We start from the raw sequence: 16,982 nt of genomic DNA, 5'->3' as shown, positions 1-16,982 counted from the left end.
GTGAAATGGGTGAAGAGGGTCAAAAGGGCCGTTTTTAAACAAGTAAGTCATGGGAATGTAATATACAGCATGGTGACTATAGTTAGTAATACTGTATTGTATATTTTAAAGTTGCTAAGGGAGTATATCTTAAAACTTCTCATCACAAGAAAAAAATTTGTTCTAATTATGTAAGATGACAGATTTTAACTAGACTTATTGCAGTGATCATTTTGCAATGTACACAAATACCAAATCATTATGTTGTACACCTGAAAATAATGTTAGACAGTGAATATACTTTTTCTAATTAAATTTTAACTTTAAAAATATGGGCAATTAATCGCACACTTAAATCACATTGGCTGAATTCAATTTTAGTCCCTAAAGAATACTTATTTATGAAATAAATTCAACCTAAATTACTTGATTATTATTTTCTTTTGTTACTTATTTCAAACTATAAAGTTCATGTGCAAGATTATCCTCTATTATAGGTCTACACCTAATTATCTATAAACACTAACAGAAACAATACTGAACCAGTCAGGCACATCAGTTTCCTTCCATTCCCTTTTATTAATTAGTACTTCTAACCCAGCTCAACAACCAATCACATTTCAAATTACTGACTTGAAAAAATGTATTAGAGGCACATTTTAAAAACAAATACAGTACGAAATCTTGCTTTTCACTGAATCACTGAATTTTGTTTGTTTGTTTTTTGGCTATTTGGATTACTTTCTTCTTCTGGGTAAGTTTAGTATGTAACTCTCATTCTTTAGACAAAAACCCACAGACTTAAAATGTATAAAAAGTTAACTCATTATTGTCAGCTGAAGACAACAAAACTAGCACCATAAGAACAACTGTACTAAATTTTAATGCTGTTCATTAATAGTTCCATTTTCCTGAGTTTGCGTTTGTTCTTTGGCATCGGCTTAGGATATAATCCATTTTTCAGAAGGTGTTCCTTGCTGAGGCGAATTTGAGCACCATGCTGAAGCTGGAAAGAGCATAAAGCTTGAAGAGGGCGAAGCAAAGTCTGTTAAGATAAAAAAAAAGATACTAAAAAAGATGTGACAAATCATGATATTCTATCTAAATTTTTTCTTTAGAAACAGGGATTATTATTTTATTATTAGCTTTTAACTATGAAAAGCAATAGGCAATCAAATATATGATAACTTCTAAATAAATAGTTCATTTAAATTCATACCTTACATACCACTAGGGAGTTCCAGTAAGACACAAATACTAATTTTCCATATAGGTGATAAAGTCTAAATTTAGTTTTATACTTTAATATATTCAAACAGTACAAAAATTGTGGCCATTATAATAACTAATCTGTAACAGCAGACTAAAAGAGACATTTAGGTACAAATTAGTTAATTCAGTTTCAATCACAGACTAACACAAGCTTCCCGCTACTTGCTAACAAATGGATGATGGCAGCAATGGGTAAGTTTACTAATTCTCTCACACTACTCCATGGCCCACATACAAGTTAGATAACCACGTGTGGGTGCATTTGAAATAACTGTAACTGTATACATACCTGTCTGAACTCAAATACCTATAGGGCCAGACATATAACATAAACATGTGACCTAGGTGGACCTATAAGGTAACAGAGAATGGTGGAGGTTGTCAAACAACTGAGCATATGTCCTTCTTAAAGTTATTCAAATTCAAAAGTTAGGAAAAAAAAAAAAAAACATTAAGCTAGTGTTTTAAACATATTTGAGTCAGAATCTTTCCCTGGGCCTGAGATCCCTGATATAACACTTTTAAATAACAAACTTGATGGTGCAGATTGTTTAAAAAGAAAATAAAAGGAACAAAGATTTAACTATAAAAATTTCACAATGTCTATGTAAAAATGTATTCCCCCACATATACAACAAAAGTGGCAGCAAAGGGCTTAACAGCTTTAATTTACAATGAACTCTTACAAATATGTGGCAGTCACTGGTAGTTGCTTCTCCATATCCATTCTTTTCTTCCTTATTAAAAAAAATCTAAAATTTTATTCAAGGTGGCAATGTGTCCAGCTAGTAATACTACATTGACTAATGACAGTTTATCCAACAAGATGTAAGTGGAAGGCCTTGGGTTGGGACAGACCTAGCAGGCATAGGCTTTTGCCTTTTCTTCTTGCCCGGAACGTGACTGCCACATGTGGATGAACACATGTGACTACAGGACAATAAACATGAAGATTAAAGCCAAATACATACAGTGATGGACAGAAAGACAGAAGAAATCTGGGTCTCTGATGTCCTCTTCAGCTGCATCCCCAGCCCTAGACCACTAACTTCAGCATTTCTTATTACAGGAGAAAAATAAACTCATATATGGCCCAACCACTGCAGTAAGGGCTCTGTTACATGCAACTAAATGTAACTCCTAACTGAGACACACCAGTAAGAAAAAGACAAACATCTTGGAAAAGCTCTGCCTGACATTATTGTAGAGAGTCTCTTAGGTACGTTCTCATAATTTCTTTTTGTACCTTCAATTCTTCAAACAAGAGAAGAAATATAGAAATGACTATATATTACTTTACAGAGTCAATATAAGGAAGTGATTGAATCCTGAAACATCATACCTAGGAAACATACCTTGGACCATACACAGACTGAGACAATTGCTATTTTATGACATTTATTAGATTCTTCATAGATAGAAGAGTATTAATACTCCTATGATTAAGGGCCTTCAACTTTTACTTCCTGAAGATAAGATTCTATCAATTTTCTGAGTAATTAAGACAATGAATTTTGGAGATAGATCTGTGGTAGTCACTAGGGTTGTTCACAAATACATCAGTCATCTTTCATGATACATGATCAGACTGCATTTTCTAGCCCCCTCTGAAGTTAGGCATGGCCATATAACTTGACTTGGTTAATGAAATGTGAGCACAAATAATGTGTGTCACCTCTGGGCAGATGCTTTAAAAGTGGTGTATGATTCCTCACCTCTGTTTATTCCTTCCTTAAAGTGATGTGTCTAGATGGTGCATCCATCAGCCTGGATCCAAGTGACTATAATTAGCAGCGGTCCCCCTGGCAATCCCACTGTACAGACAGTGTGTTATGCCATTCTGATTTTGGGGTTTTAAGTGACTGATACAATCACTTACTAGCTATGTGTTCCCAGATAAGTTAACCTCTCTTTGCCTCGTTTTCTTCATCTGCAAAGTGAGGAATATTATGTCCACCTTATAAGGTTATTATTATGGTGCACTCACATGATACATTTAAAGTGCTTAGCATATAACTTGATTGATAATAAATGATAATGTTTCTCTCTACATTCATAACATTATATCTGGGGCAATGTGAAGCTATATGAGAGGTTTACTGGTTCAGAAGAACAAAGAAAATCCTCTACTTACAAAATTAGTTTCTAAAAGTTTATCTGGGGGAAAATCAGTGTTCTGTAAATCCTCTGTCTATAGATGCAATGTGACAGTTTCAAAAGACCGTTATTAACAACTATTGGTGATGAGTAGAGCTAAGACATTTAGGTTACAGCACAAAGCTTTGCCACGTCTAGTTACAAAAGTTCATAAGGCTTCCAAGGTATGAGTAACCCTGGTACATATTATAATGGCAAAATGAAAATCACCAACTTTCAGTTCAATTTTTCTGTCAATCTATAGACAAGAATCAGAGGCGAGGAAAGGCAAAAAGATGAACACTTCTTGAGAGCCCGGTGTCAGGCAATTAACATACATTATCCCATTTGATTCTCATAACAATATTATGAGGTAACTATTTTTTGTATATCGCAGATAAGAAAACAAACACAAAGAGATTACATGAATTGCCTTCTGGCAAAAACTGCTGATGATAAGTGATAAAGTTTTTTTTTTTTTTTTTTTTAAGTGATAAAGTTTTAACTCAAACTTGCTTCAGAACTCATATCATGCTATCTCCAAGTGACTGAAAACTGCTCAAGAATAAAGGAAGAGAATGAATCAACAGACTAAGAAGGCCATTCTATGCCAAGTTCTTTATTTTGAGGAGCCCTACCTCTACAGAATGAAGCCAGCTGAAAAATTACTACTCTCCCCATCCTCTTAAGGTTTTATTAGGATGCCCCTAATAAAAGGTTATTGGGGGTAAAAGGCATGTTATAGCTTTCCTCCCCAGGAAGGAAAGAAAACACCTATTTCAGAGCAGATGTTCAGAAGAATGTACTGATTTTTTTATTGTAGCTAGATTTAAACAAGCTGGACTTGGTGTTCCCCCACTAAGAAAGCTAATTGTTTGCCAGATGTAATAATAAGCAACTTGGGATGTTTCATATGCTTTTTTTCTGCTCATGTTCCTGCGACCATCTTATCAGCACCTCCCAAATCACATGCCTGATTATCAAACATCCTTCTTCTACTCCTGGTCACTATAGTATAACCACTCCTGGTGACCAAAGCAAAAAGAATGAGAACTCTAGGACCCCACTTTTGCTTTGGGATTTTATGTTCAACTTGACCCACAGAAAAAAATAAAAGCTCCAAAAGCTGAAGAGATGATAGATCCTTACACCCTTCTATCTCTTAAACTCTGCCTGTTGTAAGATATTATACTAAAAACATAAGACAGGTTTCCTGCTGTGACAGTACATTAATTAATATCAGAATAATATATCTTATAAAGCTGGAAAGGGGGGAGCAGTAGCAGCATTTGTAGTAGTAGTAGTACAAACCCTATGCCAAACCCTAGCCCTATTATACTATAACTACTACTACTAAAACACCACCGTTACCAACATTAAAGCTTCTGTTTAGGAATGCAGTAAAGATTCAATTCCAATTGTGGGAATAATAAATATAAATCCATAGAAGATTCTTTTTATAAACCAAAAGAAGAAGAGGAAAGAAAATTTAAATTTATAGCCAAAGACCATTATATTTTTCCCTCAAGATTTAAACTTTTAATGAGGCCTGTGTCTGATGTTGGCTGATCCTAGGATTTTACATCAACAAAAAGGAAAATACAGAGACTGTACAGAAAGCAAGCTTAAACAACAGCCTTGGGTTCCATCTTTCCTTTAAGACACCTAAAAATAATGTTGTTTTCTGCTGAAGAACATGCACAGGTGATGGTTAATAAACAAAACAGAGAGACAAGTATAGGCGTATATTAAGTGTTATATTGATGGAAGGTACATGGGAATAGGTGATAAAGTCAGAGGGGAGAAAAAAGAGTCTGAGAATACTCCCTGGTCATTTGGAGGAAGGATCTAGGATCCTTCACGCATTTTTTCCCTCAAAAGAGAGAAAGAGAAATTGCCTAGACCCAAAAGTAAGTCTACTCATACAGATACACACAAAAATAGCCTACTCATGAAAGCCTACTTCTTTCAAAAGAAGAAAGTCTCCAACTCTGACACATACCATGGCTTAGGGTAGGGGGGAGGAAAAGGGCAATTCAATGCTTCTTCTGGCATTCTTTAACTCCCCTTGCTTTGGAGGTCTTTTGTTCTTTTTCCTGGTAACTAACCCACTTATCCAGTTACTCTGACCTAAGCTTTTATCCATTATCGGAATTTCCCTCATGGCTAAGGCACACTTTTATAATAGAAACCATGGTGTATAATGAGAAAGACAGAAAGAAGGCAGGAAAGAGCATACTTTGTGCGTGTGTGTGTGTGTGTGTGTGTGTGTGTGTGTGTGTGTGTCTTAGAGGAGGGAGTTATAAAACTCCATTTAGTTTGCTATTTTTTTCTCTTGTCATAAATGGAAAATTTCTTACATGTTCTAAAAGGTTGAGATGTTGTGAGCTCACTGAAACATTATTATTTACTAATGATTATGAATTATATATGAAATCATCAGGCTTTCATGGAAATTAAATAAAATGTTGATTGCAGGTTATAACGTTTTCATATTCTGTAGGCTTTTTTCTCAAGAAAAATTATATCTTTTTATACCCTAAGCAAGGTTAATAAGATTAAACAGGAAGTTGGTATATCTCCTTGAATAAAAGCACCAATGGAAAAAATCTTGCTGTAAAATGTTCTTTTAAATAAAAAGAAAAAAGTCTAGTACAAGAGAACACAAAAGACTAAAACAGAAATACAGACTACTGAAAGACATATCTAGCCCCAAAAAACTATATTTAATGTTATGCTACTTAAAAACGATTTAGCATATTACAAATGCTGTTTGCACAGCTTAGAATGAATATTTAAATAATGCAATCTGGAACGTTAAACTAACAGAGAAACACCAGAGGGGAAAGGAAGGTTATAAAAGTGCACAAATTTCTATCACAGATACAGTCTACTTGTCACTTAAGTTACAAATTTAACAAGTTATGCATTTTTTAATTTTCTAGACAAAAATCTAACTAAACTCCTACTTTCAAAAACTATGTAACTTTCCAAAGACATACCTCTTGTATGTAATTATTTTTCTCCAAGATAGAAAGAGCGACAGCTGCACACTCCAGTGTAGAAAGGCACCTATTAGTTGGTTGTGCCCGAATTACATACTGACTAGAAATGCTGGTTTTTAATTGCACCTGAAACCAAAAACAGAATATAATGTAATTTTTCTTTTAAGTTTAAAACTATAAGGTCTGTTTTTTATTTTATTTTATTTTTGCAGTATGGGGGCCTCTCACTGTTGTGGCCTCTCCCGTTGCGGAGCACAGGCTCTGGACGCGCAGGCTCAGCGGCCATGGCTCACAGGCCCAGCCGCTTCGCGGCATGTGGGATCTTCCTGGACCAGGGCACGAACCCATGTCCCCTCGATCGGCAGGCGGACTCTCAACCACTGTGCCACCAGGGAAGCCCCTAAGGTCTGTATTTTAAATACTAATTACTCTAATTTCCTTCCAAAATTGCCAGTTTATAAATATTAAATGTATCAATATCTTCTATACATAACATCCTTTTATTATTGTTTTGTTAAATAGAAGCTAGAGGATAGTTACACATCTGACAAAGAAAATGTATTCAAAATATATACAAATTCCTACAAATCAAAACTAAAAAGACTAATAACCCCCTCCCAGTGGGCAAAAAGAGTGAACAGACACTTCACAAAAGAAGATATACAAGTAGCAAATAGGTACATGTAAAAGGGCTCAACATGGTTTAATGTAAATCAAAATCACAATGAGGGGCTTCCCTGGTGGCGCAGTGGTTGAGAATCCACCTGCCAATGTAGGGGACATGGGTTCGAGCCCTGGTCTGGGAAGATCCCACATGCCACGGAGCAACTAAGCCCGTGCGCCACAACTACTGAGCCTGCGCTCTAGAGTCCGTGAGCCACAGCTACTGAAGCCCGTGCACCTAGAGCCCATGCTCTGCAACAAGAGAAGCCACCGCAATGAGAAGCCCTCACACCGCAATGAAGAGTAGCCCCCGCTCACCGCAACTAGAGAAAGCCCATGTGCAGCAACGAAGACCCAACACAATCAAAAATAAATAAATAAAAATAAAATAAAATAAAATCATAAGGAAATAACATTTCACTCATTAGAACAGTTAACATCGAAAAGACTAACACCACCAAATGAGGATAGAGTAAATGAAACTCTCATACATTGAAGTGGAAGTGAAAATGGTTTAATCACTTTGGAGAACTGATGATTGGGATATTTTATTTTCTGGTTTATTCCTCCTTTATTTCTTAAACTGATAAGCATATGTCTGTGTGGGTGTAAATCTATATAAACACACAGAGATACACACACACACCAACACACACACACACACACACACATATATATACATCCACTTTTTAGATAAAAGTAGCATACTACAGAGATACTTTTCTCCATCGAGATAATATTTTAGCTGAGATAGGGTCAGACATGAGAAAGGCAATAGAAAACTGAATGTCAGCATTTTGGCCCTTTGATTCCTACTTTAATTAAATGAAACTCAAGTAATCTTACACTCATAAAGCCCACACTCTGATCAAAATCACATTTAAGGATATGTGATGGGAAATATGGTTTTTCCACTCTGATTGCTTTTTGTTCAAAAAATTATCCTCTACAACTTGTTTCCTTTCCTTCCTCAAAAAGAGATGAGGGGGAAGGGGGAGGGAGAGAGAGAGGGAAACAAAGTGGGCATCATAAAAGATTCACTATAGAATGTATTGCCCTATATATGATTTTGGAATATATTCTTTAAAGCATATTTGACTAATTATATTTTAGATATCATATTAAAATTACTCTGCATTTCTACCAATGGACAAGATGAAAAACAGATGCAGGGAGAGAAAAGATGGAAGAAAATGGTTGAGAAACATGTATAATGATAAAAGAAAGCCTATGTTTAAATAACTGTAAGAATAATTCATGATGTTGATTAATTGTAATTACTAAAAGCTTTGATATTTCATCAGGTCAACCAGTAGAACAGAGTACAGACAACTACTGCTTTCAATACTTAATTCCAAGTCATCACTGGAGGAATTTATAACAAGCATCTGATTAAAACAAAACCTTTGGAAAACATGCAAAATTCACAGTGGATTTTGTTTATTGGAATTAATTTGATTTTTAAAAGAAATTTGTTATTTCGGGAGGGTGTTTTATTTCTTACTGTGGCTCACATGGCTGTATGAAAACAGAATTTGAAATATATCATTTGTTAAAAGACTTCAGAATATCCTTCACAAATCGTCTCTCTGGGAGTTACCTAGTAACTGGATATATTAAAAGAGTATATATAACTAAGATCTGTCATATTATTAGGATACATGTTATTAAAGCATGCTAATGTGATCTCACGGCACCTCCTTTTACGCTTACGTGCTATATCACCTTCATCACACACTTAATTCAGTGAGTAAATGAGCAAGACTAAACAGAAACCCTGTTGATCCATCTTCTTGAGAAGTCACAAGCATCATAATAATTTCTCAGAAACTGCCTCATCTTCATGAATAAGTGTTCAAGAAAATCCAAGGCAAAATTAACTATTATAAGAAATGAAAAAAATTAACATATGATGAAAGTATGGTATGTAGAAAAAGGAACTACTGAAAGACCAATATTATTATATCAAAGTTGACAATAATTAATCACTTAATTTCAGTCATATAGTTTCTCAGTTCCTGCTCACTTGATAAAAATCAGATAGCTGGACCTGATGGTATTAAAACCTATTTTTTAGTGATCAATCCCAAGATCATATAATGTATATATAATTTTAATGCTACATTAATTATATATCATTATTATTAATATATTATGTATAATTATTATATACAATCTTCATTTCCAATTTTTGGAAGCCATGCTGATGCAAAGAATGCTTCAATAATTTTGATCTTCTTGGAAGTTGGTTCTCCATGGGTAGAAGTTGTCTGAGTGCTCTTAATGTGACTTCTTTAGGAACAGGAGTATCATTGGTTGGTTTAGAATTCTACTGGTATAGGTTGTAAGCCTATAATATAACTCCCATTTTAGAAACAGCCAACTCATCCAAATTTTACTTCTAGACTGAGCTTCAGATCTTTTCCACTGATTCTCTGGATTGGCTAAAATTTGAATTCCTTAAAATTCTTTTGTTGTTAATGCCTTCCTTTATTTTCTTCCATTAAATATTAAATATATATTTAATATATAAGAATACCAGATAACAGTTTGACAGCTATGATCACTGTTCAGATGCTTTTTAAAAGGGTTTTTACAAATGTCTCCTTCCTAGATAGACCTTTAGCTATTTTTGTGATTTGTGTCATTAATAGTGTGGAAGTCATAGCATGTTCAGTGGTTTAGTAATGACCTTTAGGACTCAAAAAACTATCCAAAGGATTAACATGCCATGGCTTATGTTTGCATAACATATGTCTTTAAAATAATTTACTATAATATAGTTAATTCTTTTGTCAAGAAAAATAAACTAAAAAAGACCTCAAAATTAAAATTTTAATCATCTCCACACACACACACCCCCAACAAATGCTGTATTTTTATAATTTGATGGTGATTACGTGTTATCTGTTCTCAGGCTCTTTTAAGACAAGTTTCATTATTACATAAAACTATTGTGCTCCTCACTTAATTATTAGGAGTCACAAGACATTCTCATCAGTTGATCAGCTTCCTTAAAGGTTTCTAGGAAAATCAATCTATTTTGCAGGCTTTCTGAAACAACCCTAGTCTAGAACAAGCTAAAAAAATTCTTTTTACTAACATTCTGAATTCCTTACCAGTGGAAGACACACATAAAAACCCTCCTTTCTGAAGCACCCTTTTTTCTATGATCTTTCACAAACAAGAATCAGTATCTGAGCTTATGAGCTGCCCTTTGAAGGAGAGGTACTAAATCTTTTCTTCTAGCCCCAATCCCTCAATCCACTTCATTCCTTTAATTTCCTCAGTTTAGTTCAACACTATGATCTAATAGTGATAAAAGTCCAGCTTTGGCATCAGACAGTTGCCAGTTTGAACAGAGACTTAACCACTTATATGCAAAGTCTCATGCACTTGGACAGTAAGTGCTATTCTAGAAAATGTACATATATTGTCTCATTTAATTCTCGCAAAAATCCTATGAAGTACTATTATCTCCATTTTACAGATGAGGAAACCAAAGTACAGAGAGGTGAAGTAACTTATCCAAGGTTCCAAAATCAATCATGGTAAAGCAGATAAATGAATTTATAGTCTTCTTTGAGAGCTTGAGCTCTTCATAACTAGGCTAATAATTAAATGGATGAATTCTTAGGCAAATCCCAACATATTAAACAAATAAAACAAAGCTATTCTGCTGGAAAGCAAGGCTGAGGGACTCCTGAATAATTTTAGGGGTCTTATGAACACAGTGTAAAAAAAAAATGATAAAGGGGGAGGAGTCTTCTCAAGAATGAAAGTTTCTCACAAATATCAATATGTATGTCTTGCTCCCATCTTCCCACACTATGAAGCCTGTAAAGTTTTTACAGAAAGTTAAGATTCCAGGATTAATGTTGAAACTCAGAAAATTTGATAAAAATAAGGTTAAAGGGGGCATTAGTTATAGATAAAATGATAATATTGTGCTACTTCCAAAACACATTATTGTTTAAATTTTTTTTTTTCTGAGTTGACCTGAGAAACTTCATTTCATAACAGTTTCTATGGTAAAGCACAATTCCAAAATTACCAAAGAACTCGTAGAACACATTGGGTTTAAAATTTAGTACTTTCTTACACATTAAAATAGTAATTAAAGTTACACATTGCTTTTCCAACACACAAAAACTTTGATGTTAAAAATGCAAACATACAATTCAGAAGCCTAAAAATTAAGCACTTACAAATTTCAAATTTAAGCAAATCTAAATAATGATACAAAATTAAAATTCTGTTGAGTGACATATTTAATCAAATATCTTGACTAGTGTTTTTTCCTACTAATAAAAATATTTAATCTACCACTGTTTTTCACATAACTCCAAGTAGTACATATCTGAAGTCACTGAGAACTATGGGTATGGAAATATCTAGAGAAGGAAAGTAAAAACACATAGATTCATGAGATCACAGAATTGGAAGTTATCTTTATAAGTCAGATAGTAATCTCCACGTTCTCAGGCATAATTACTCTTTTAAAAAGTTTAGAATGACAGAATTAAAGTTTAAAATAATATTGAAATATAATAATTTCTCTTAAATAAAAAAAGTTTTATCTGAGTTTTTAAGCTTCCTCTTCAAAAAAAAAAAGAATAGAGGCATGAAAACAAAAATTCCTTAAGATTATTGGCTACCATCCCTGGTGGCGCAGTGGTTAAGAATCTGCCTGCCAATGCAGAGGACACGGGTTCGAGCCCTGGTCCGGGAAGATCCCACATGCCGCGGAGCAACTAAGTCCGTATGCCACAACCACTGAGCCTGTGCTCTGGAGCCTGCGAACCACAACTACTGAGCCCACGTGCCACAACTACTGAAGCCCACGCACCTAGAGCCCGTGCTGCACAGCAAGAGAAGCCACCGCAATGAGAAGCCCGCACACCGCAACAGAGTAGCCCCCACTCGCTGCAACTAGAGAAAGACCACACGCAGCAACGAAGACCCAATGCAGCCAAAAAAGTTAAAAAAAAAAAATTATTGCCTACAATAACTTCAGAGTGATTTCAGTAAATTAACAAAACATTACGCCATTAAACAAGCCAGAAAGAAGCATGTGACTATAGATTAAACGCCTTGGCATTACTTTCTGCTGCTATTTTTCTCAGCAATACTTAATGAAGACGAGTCTCTGTTGAATAATGCTATAGAAACTAACTTTTGTGATATCTCCTGGAATTGAAATTGTCCAAACTAAGCATGTCTACATGTATGCATTTATTCATTCTGGGCTTACGTCAATTTATATCCTTTATTAGGAAACTTAGAACAGAAACTGATTTAGGATATTAGAAATTGATTTACTAGTCTCACCTAAGTAATAACCAATTTTATAATGTCTTGCTAGTGAAACATTTTCTCACCAAAGATAAATTTCATTTAACAATTATCATTTCTACTCATTTCAAAAGCTGTCATGCCTTTATAAACAGCTATTGGAAAATAAATCATAAATTAGCCTAGGTGTGAAATAAAGCACACGTTATACAATTACTTCATAAGTTCTATTTGTCACAAAAAATTTTTATTTTAAAATTTACTGAGTTAAATTGTACACTCTTTTACTTTATTAACAACACTTTTCTATAACCTTGAATTACAATAATGTGCATGAATCGGGAGATAGAAAAGCACAGCAACTAAAAGCATAAGAAAGGAAATTAGACTTATTTAAATTTAACTCTACATAATAGTAGTATGACCTCAAACAAGATTTAAACTCTCAGAGCCTAAAACATTAACAACCTTGAAGAATGATTGTGCTTTAAGATGCTAATATATGTGAAGTGCTCAGCAATGCCTGCCATACAGTAAGCAGGCAATACAGGCAAAGATGTTGATGAGGGTGGTACTGATGCTACTGATGTTAACCAGGATAGTGCTAGTGATGATTACAATGCTTTCTTCACAATCTAATGAATAAGTGTGAAGCAACTCAGCTTTATCGCAATAAAGCCAGATGAGTAGCCTGACCAAGAGTGTGGGATAAGATAAAACTTAGAGCCAGAAGAATGTCAAATTTTACAGGACGGAAGAAGAAAAGCTATTGAACAGGTAGAGAAAAAGCAGTCTTAGAAGCAGGAGAAAGAACCAGAGAAGAGTTTCACTGAATAACAGAGAACAAGTTACACTGCCAGATAAATAAAATATTCCTAACAGTAAGAATCCTGAAAAAGGCAGAAATATTTTCATTAAAGATATAATTTATATACAAGGAAAATATTCATATTTTACTCTTTTGCCCTTTAAGTACATGATCTAAGCATCATTAAAATGTGCAATAATTCCCAAAGTACTGAATCTTGTATCTAAATCTTTGATATTTCTTTAAAACATTCCCAAACAACACTATGTAACAGAAGAGACAGACCAAGAGTTTATAATGATTTTTGAAAATACTTTTTAAATGAAATTTTTTCATTTCTTGAACGACCTTGCGTGACTCTTTTATCTGCCTAATATTTTCAATATATTTTCTCATCTTCTTCTATCTCTGCACATGTGTAACTTATCTGTAATGTTTAATTGATTTTATGACAGTAAAACTGGCAGACGGACATAAAAAAGAATTAGCTAACAATTAAGTTGCTATGTTCCTTTGAAGAATAGAGTACAGAATACTTAAATGATAAGAAATTATGAGTTGCAGAATATCACAATTTTTTAAATTGAAGTATAATTAACTTACAATGTTAAATAGTTTCAGGTGTACAACATAGTGATTTGATATTTTTATACCTTTTTTTACCTTTGATCATTTTACACCAAAATGATCACCAGGATAAGGATAGTTAATATCTGTCACCATACAAAGTTATTAAAATATTATTGACAATATTCCCTATGTTGTACATTATATCTCCATAACTTTGTTATTTCATAGCTGGAAGTTTGTACCTCTTAATCTTCTTCACTTATTTTGCCCATCCCTTTACCCACCTCCCCTCTGGCAATCACCAGTCAGTTCTCTGTATCTATGAGTCTGTTTCTATTCTATTATGTTTGTTTTGTTTTTCAGATTCACACAGGGGAATTCCCTGGCGGTCCAGTGGTTAGGACTCAGCACTTTCACTGCCATGGCCCAGGTTCAATCCCTGCTTGGGGAACTAAGATCCTACTAGCCACACAGTGGCCGAAAATAAAAATAAAAAAGTAATATCACACAGTATTGGTCTTTCTCTGTCTTATTTCACTTAGCATAATACCCTCTAGGTCCATACATTTTGTCACAAATGGCAAGATTTTGTTCTTTTTATGGTTAAGTAATATTCCATTGTGTATATATACCACATATTCTTTATCCATTCATCTTTTCACAGACAATTAGGTTGCTTCCATATCTTGGCTATTGTAAATAATGTTACAATGAACACTGGTATGCATATATCTTTTTTAATTAGTGCTTTTGTTGTTTTCAGTTAAATACCCAAAAGTGAAATTGCTGAGCCATACGGCAGTTCCATTTTTTAATTTTTTGTTTTCCATAGCATCCGTACCAATGTACGTTCCTATCAACATTGTACCAGGGTTCCCTTTTCTCCACATGCTTGCCAATGCTTTTTATTACTTGTCTTCTTGATAACAGCCACTCTGAAAGGTGTGAGGTAATGATTTCATTTTGGTTTGGATTGCATTTCCCTGATGACTACAGAAGTTGAGCATCTTTTCATGTGCCTGTTAGCTATTTGTACGTCTTCTTTGAAAAACTATCTATTCATGTCCTCTGCCCATTTTTAAATTAAATTGTTTGGGTTTTTTGATATTGAGCTGTATGAGTTTTTTTTTAACATATTTTGTGTACTAACCCCTTATTGAACTTGTCATTTGAAAATGTCTTCTCCCATTCAGTAAGGGGCCTTTTCATTCAGTTGATAGTTACCTTCACTATGTAAAAGGTTTTCAGTTTGATGTAGTCCCACTTCTTTACTTTTGCTTTTGTTGCTCTTGCTTAAGGAGACAGATCCAAAAAAATATTGTTGAGACCTATGTCAAAGAGCATACTGCCTATGCTTTCTTTTAGGAGTTTTATGCTTTCAGGTCCTACATTTAGACTTTAATCCACTTGACTTTATTTTTTATAGATGGTGTAAGACAGTGGCTTAAGTTTCGTTCTTTTGCACATAGCTGTCCAGTTTTGCCAACATCACTTACTGAAGAGTTTGTCTTTACCCCCATTGTATATTTTTGCTCCCTTTGTCATAGATTAATTGACCATATAAGTGTGGGTTTATTTCTGGTTTGTCTATTCTGTTCCTTTGATCTATGTGTCTGTTTTTGTGCCAGCACGATATAATTTTGATTACTACAGCTTTGTAGTACAGTTTGAAATCAGAGTGCATGATGCCTCCATGTCTGTTAATTATTTTCTTAGACTATTTAATAGAGCTAGTGAAATCCAAAAAGTGAATTGGCGTTTCTTAAATAAATCCATTCAAACACAATTTGGACAACATAAAGTACCCTGCATAATAGTCATTAATGATATAATATATTCCCCTCAGAAATATAACATAATTCTGTCAACTGTGTAGCATGAATAATATGTGCATAAATGTCAGATACTGAATTTGACAAATGAATTAGTTTTTATTGACACAAATAAGGCTGAAAAATTACCACCCAAAAAAAGGGATGAAAGACTGATAACTGCAATGAAGAGTAAAAATAATATGGGAAAAGAATACAAGGTAAAGAATTCTTTAAAAATTACAGGAATTTCTTTTCTATTCAGTAGGAAAAGATTCTGATTTCAAATTAAAACTTAATTTCCCCAAAGCTTATCATTCACTTTTCAAATGATTTAAATGAAAATTCTATTAGATGGTTAATCAAAACACTGGCATGGGCTCTTCGGTGGGGCTAATGGTGGACACTGGGAGGGCTCATGCCAAGGAGTACTTTGCAGAACTTCTGCTGCCAGTGTCCTAGTCTCCACGGTGAGCCACAGCCACTGCCCGCCTCCACAAGAGACCCTCCAACACTAGCAGCCGAGTGGCTGACAGGGTCTTGGTGCTCTGGACGGGTGTCAGGCCTGAGCCTCTGAGGTGGGAGAGCTGAGTTCAGGACATTGGTCAACCAGAGACCTCTGGGGCCGACGTAACATCAAATGGCGAAAGCTCTCCCAGAGATCTCCATCTCAATGCTAAGACCAGCTCCACTCAACAACCAGCAAGCTACAGTGCTGGACACCCTATGCAAACAACTAGAAAGAGAGGAACACAACCCCACCGATTAGCAGAGAGGCTGCCTAAAATCATTATGAGGCGACAGACACCCCAAAACACACCACCAGACGTGGACCTGCCCATCAGAAAGACAAGATCCAGCCTCATCCACCAGAACACAGGCAACACTCCTCTCTACCAGGAAGCCTAAACAACCCACTGAACCAACCTTACCCATTGTAGGCAGACACCAAAAACAACGGGAACTACGAACTTGCAGTCTGCGTAAAGGAGACCCAAACACAGTAAGTTAAGCAAAGTGAGAAGACAGGGAAACACACAGCAGATGAAAGAGCAATGTAAAAATGCACCAGACCAAACAAATGAAGAGGAAATAGGCAGTCTATCTGAAAAATAATTCAGAGTAATGACAGTAAAAATGATCCAAAATCTTCGAAATACAACGGAGAAATGCTTAAAAACGATCTAGAAGAAATAAAGGGGAAAAAAAAAATGATGAACAGCACAATAAATGAAATTAAAAATTCTCTAGAAGGAATCAATAGCAGAATAACTGAGGCAGAAGAATGGATAAGTGACCTGGAAGATAAAATAGTGGAAATAAATACTGCAGAGCAGAATAAAGAAAAAAGGATGAAAAGAATTGAGGACAGTCTCAGAGACCTCTGGGACAACACTAAATGCACCAACATTCGAACTATAAAGGTCACATAAGAAGAAGAAG

General features: G+C 34.8%; 1 protein-coding gene across 1 annotated transcript in view; it reads right to left on the bottom strand.

Annotated features, from left to right (window-relative positions):
* Positions 1-286: 286 nt before the first annotated feature.
* Positions 287-16,982, bottom strand: part of DTWD2 (DTW domain containing 2) — a 97,308-nt gene continuing 80,612 nt past the window's right edge. Inside the window, exons 5-6 of the mRNA XM_032627602.1 lie at positions 6,390-6,518; positions 287-1,024 (exon numbers count right to left, since the gene is read on the bottom strand). Of these exons, the coding sequence (XP_032483493.1) occupies positions 854-1,024; positions 6,390-6,518 (300 nt within the window). The 3' untranslated portion in view covers positions 287-853. The remainder of the gene's footprint in view (positions 1,025-6,389; positions 6,519-16,982) is intronic.

The sequence above is a fragment of the Phocoena sinus genome, chromosome 3, assembly GCF_008692025.1.
Source record: "Phocoena sinus isolate mPhoSin1 chromosome 3, mPhoSin1.pri, whole genome shotgun sequence".
NCBI lineage: Eukaryota > Metazoa > Chordata > Mammalia > Artiodactyla > Phocoenidae > Phocoena > Phocoena sinus.
Note: the sequence above shows the minus strand (reverse complement) of the source record. Positions and strands in the feature narration are given on the sequence as shown.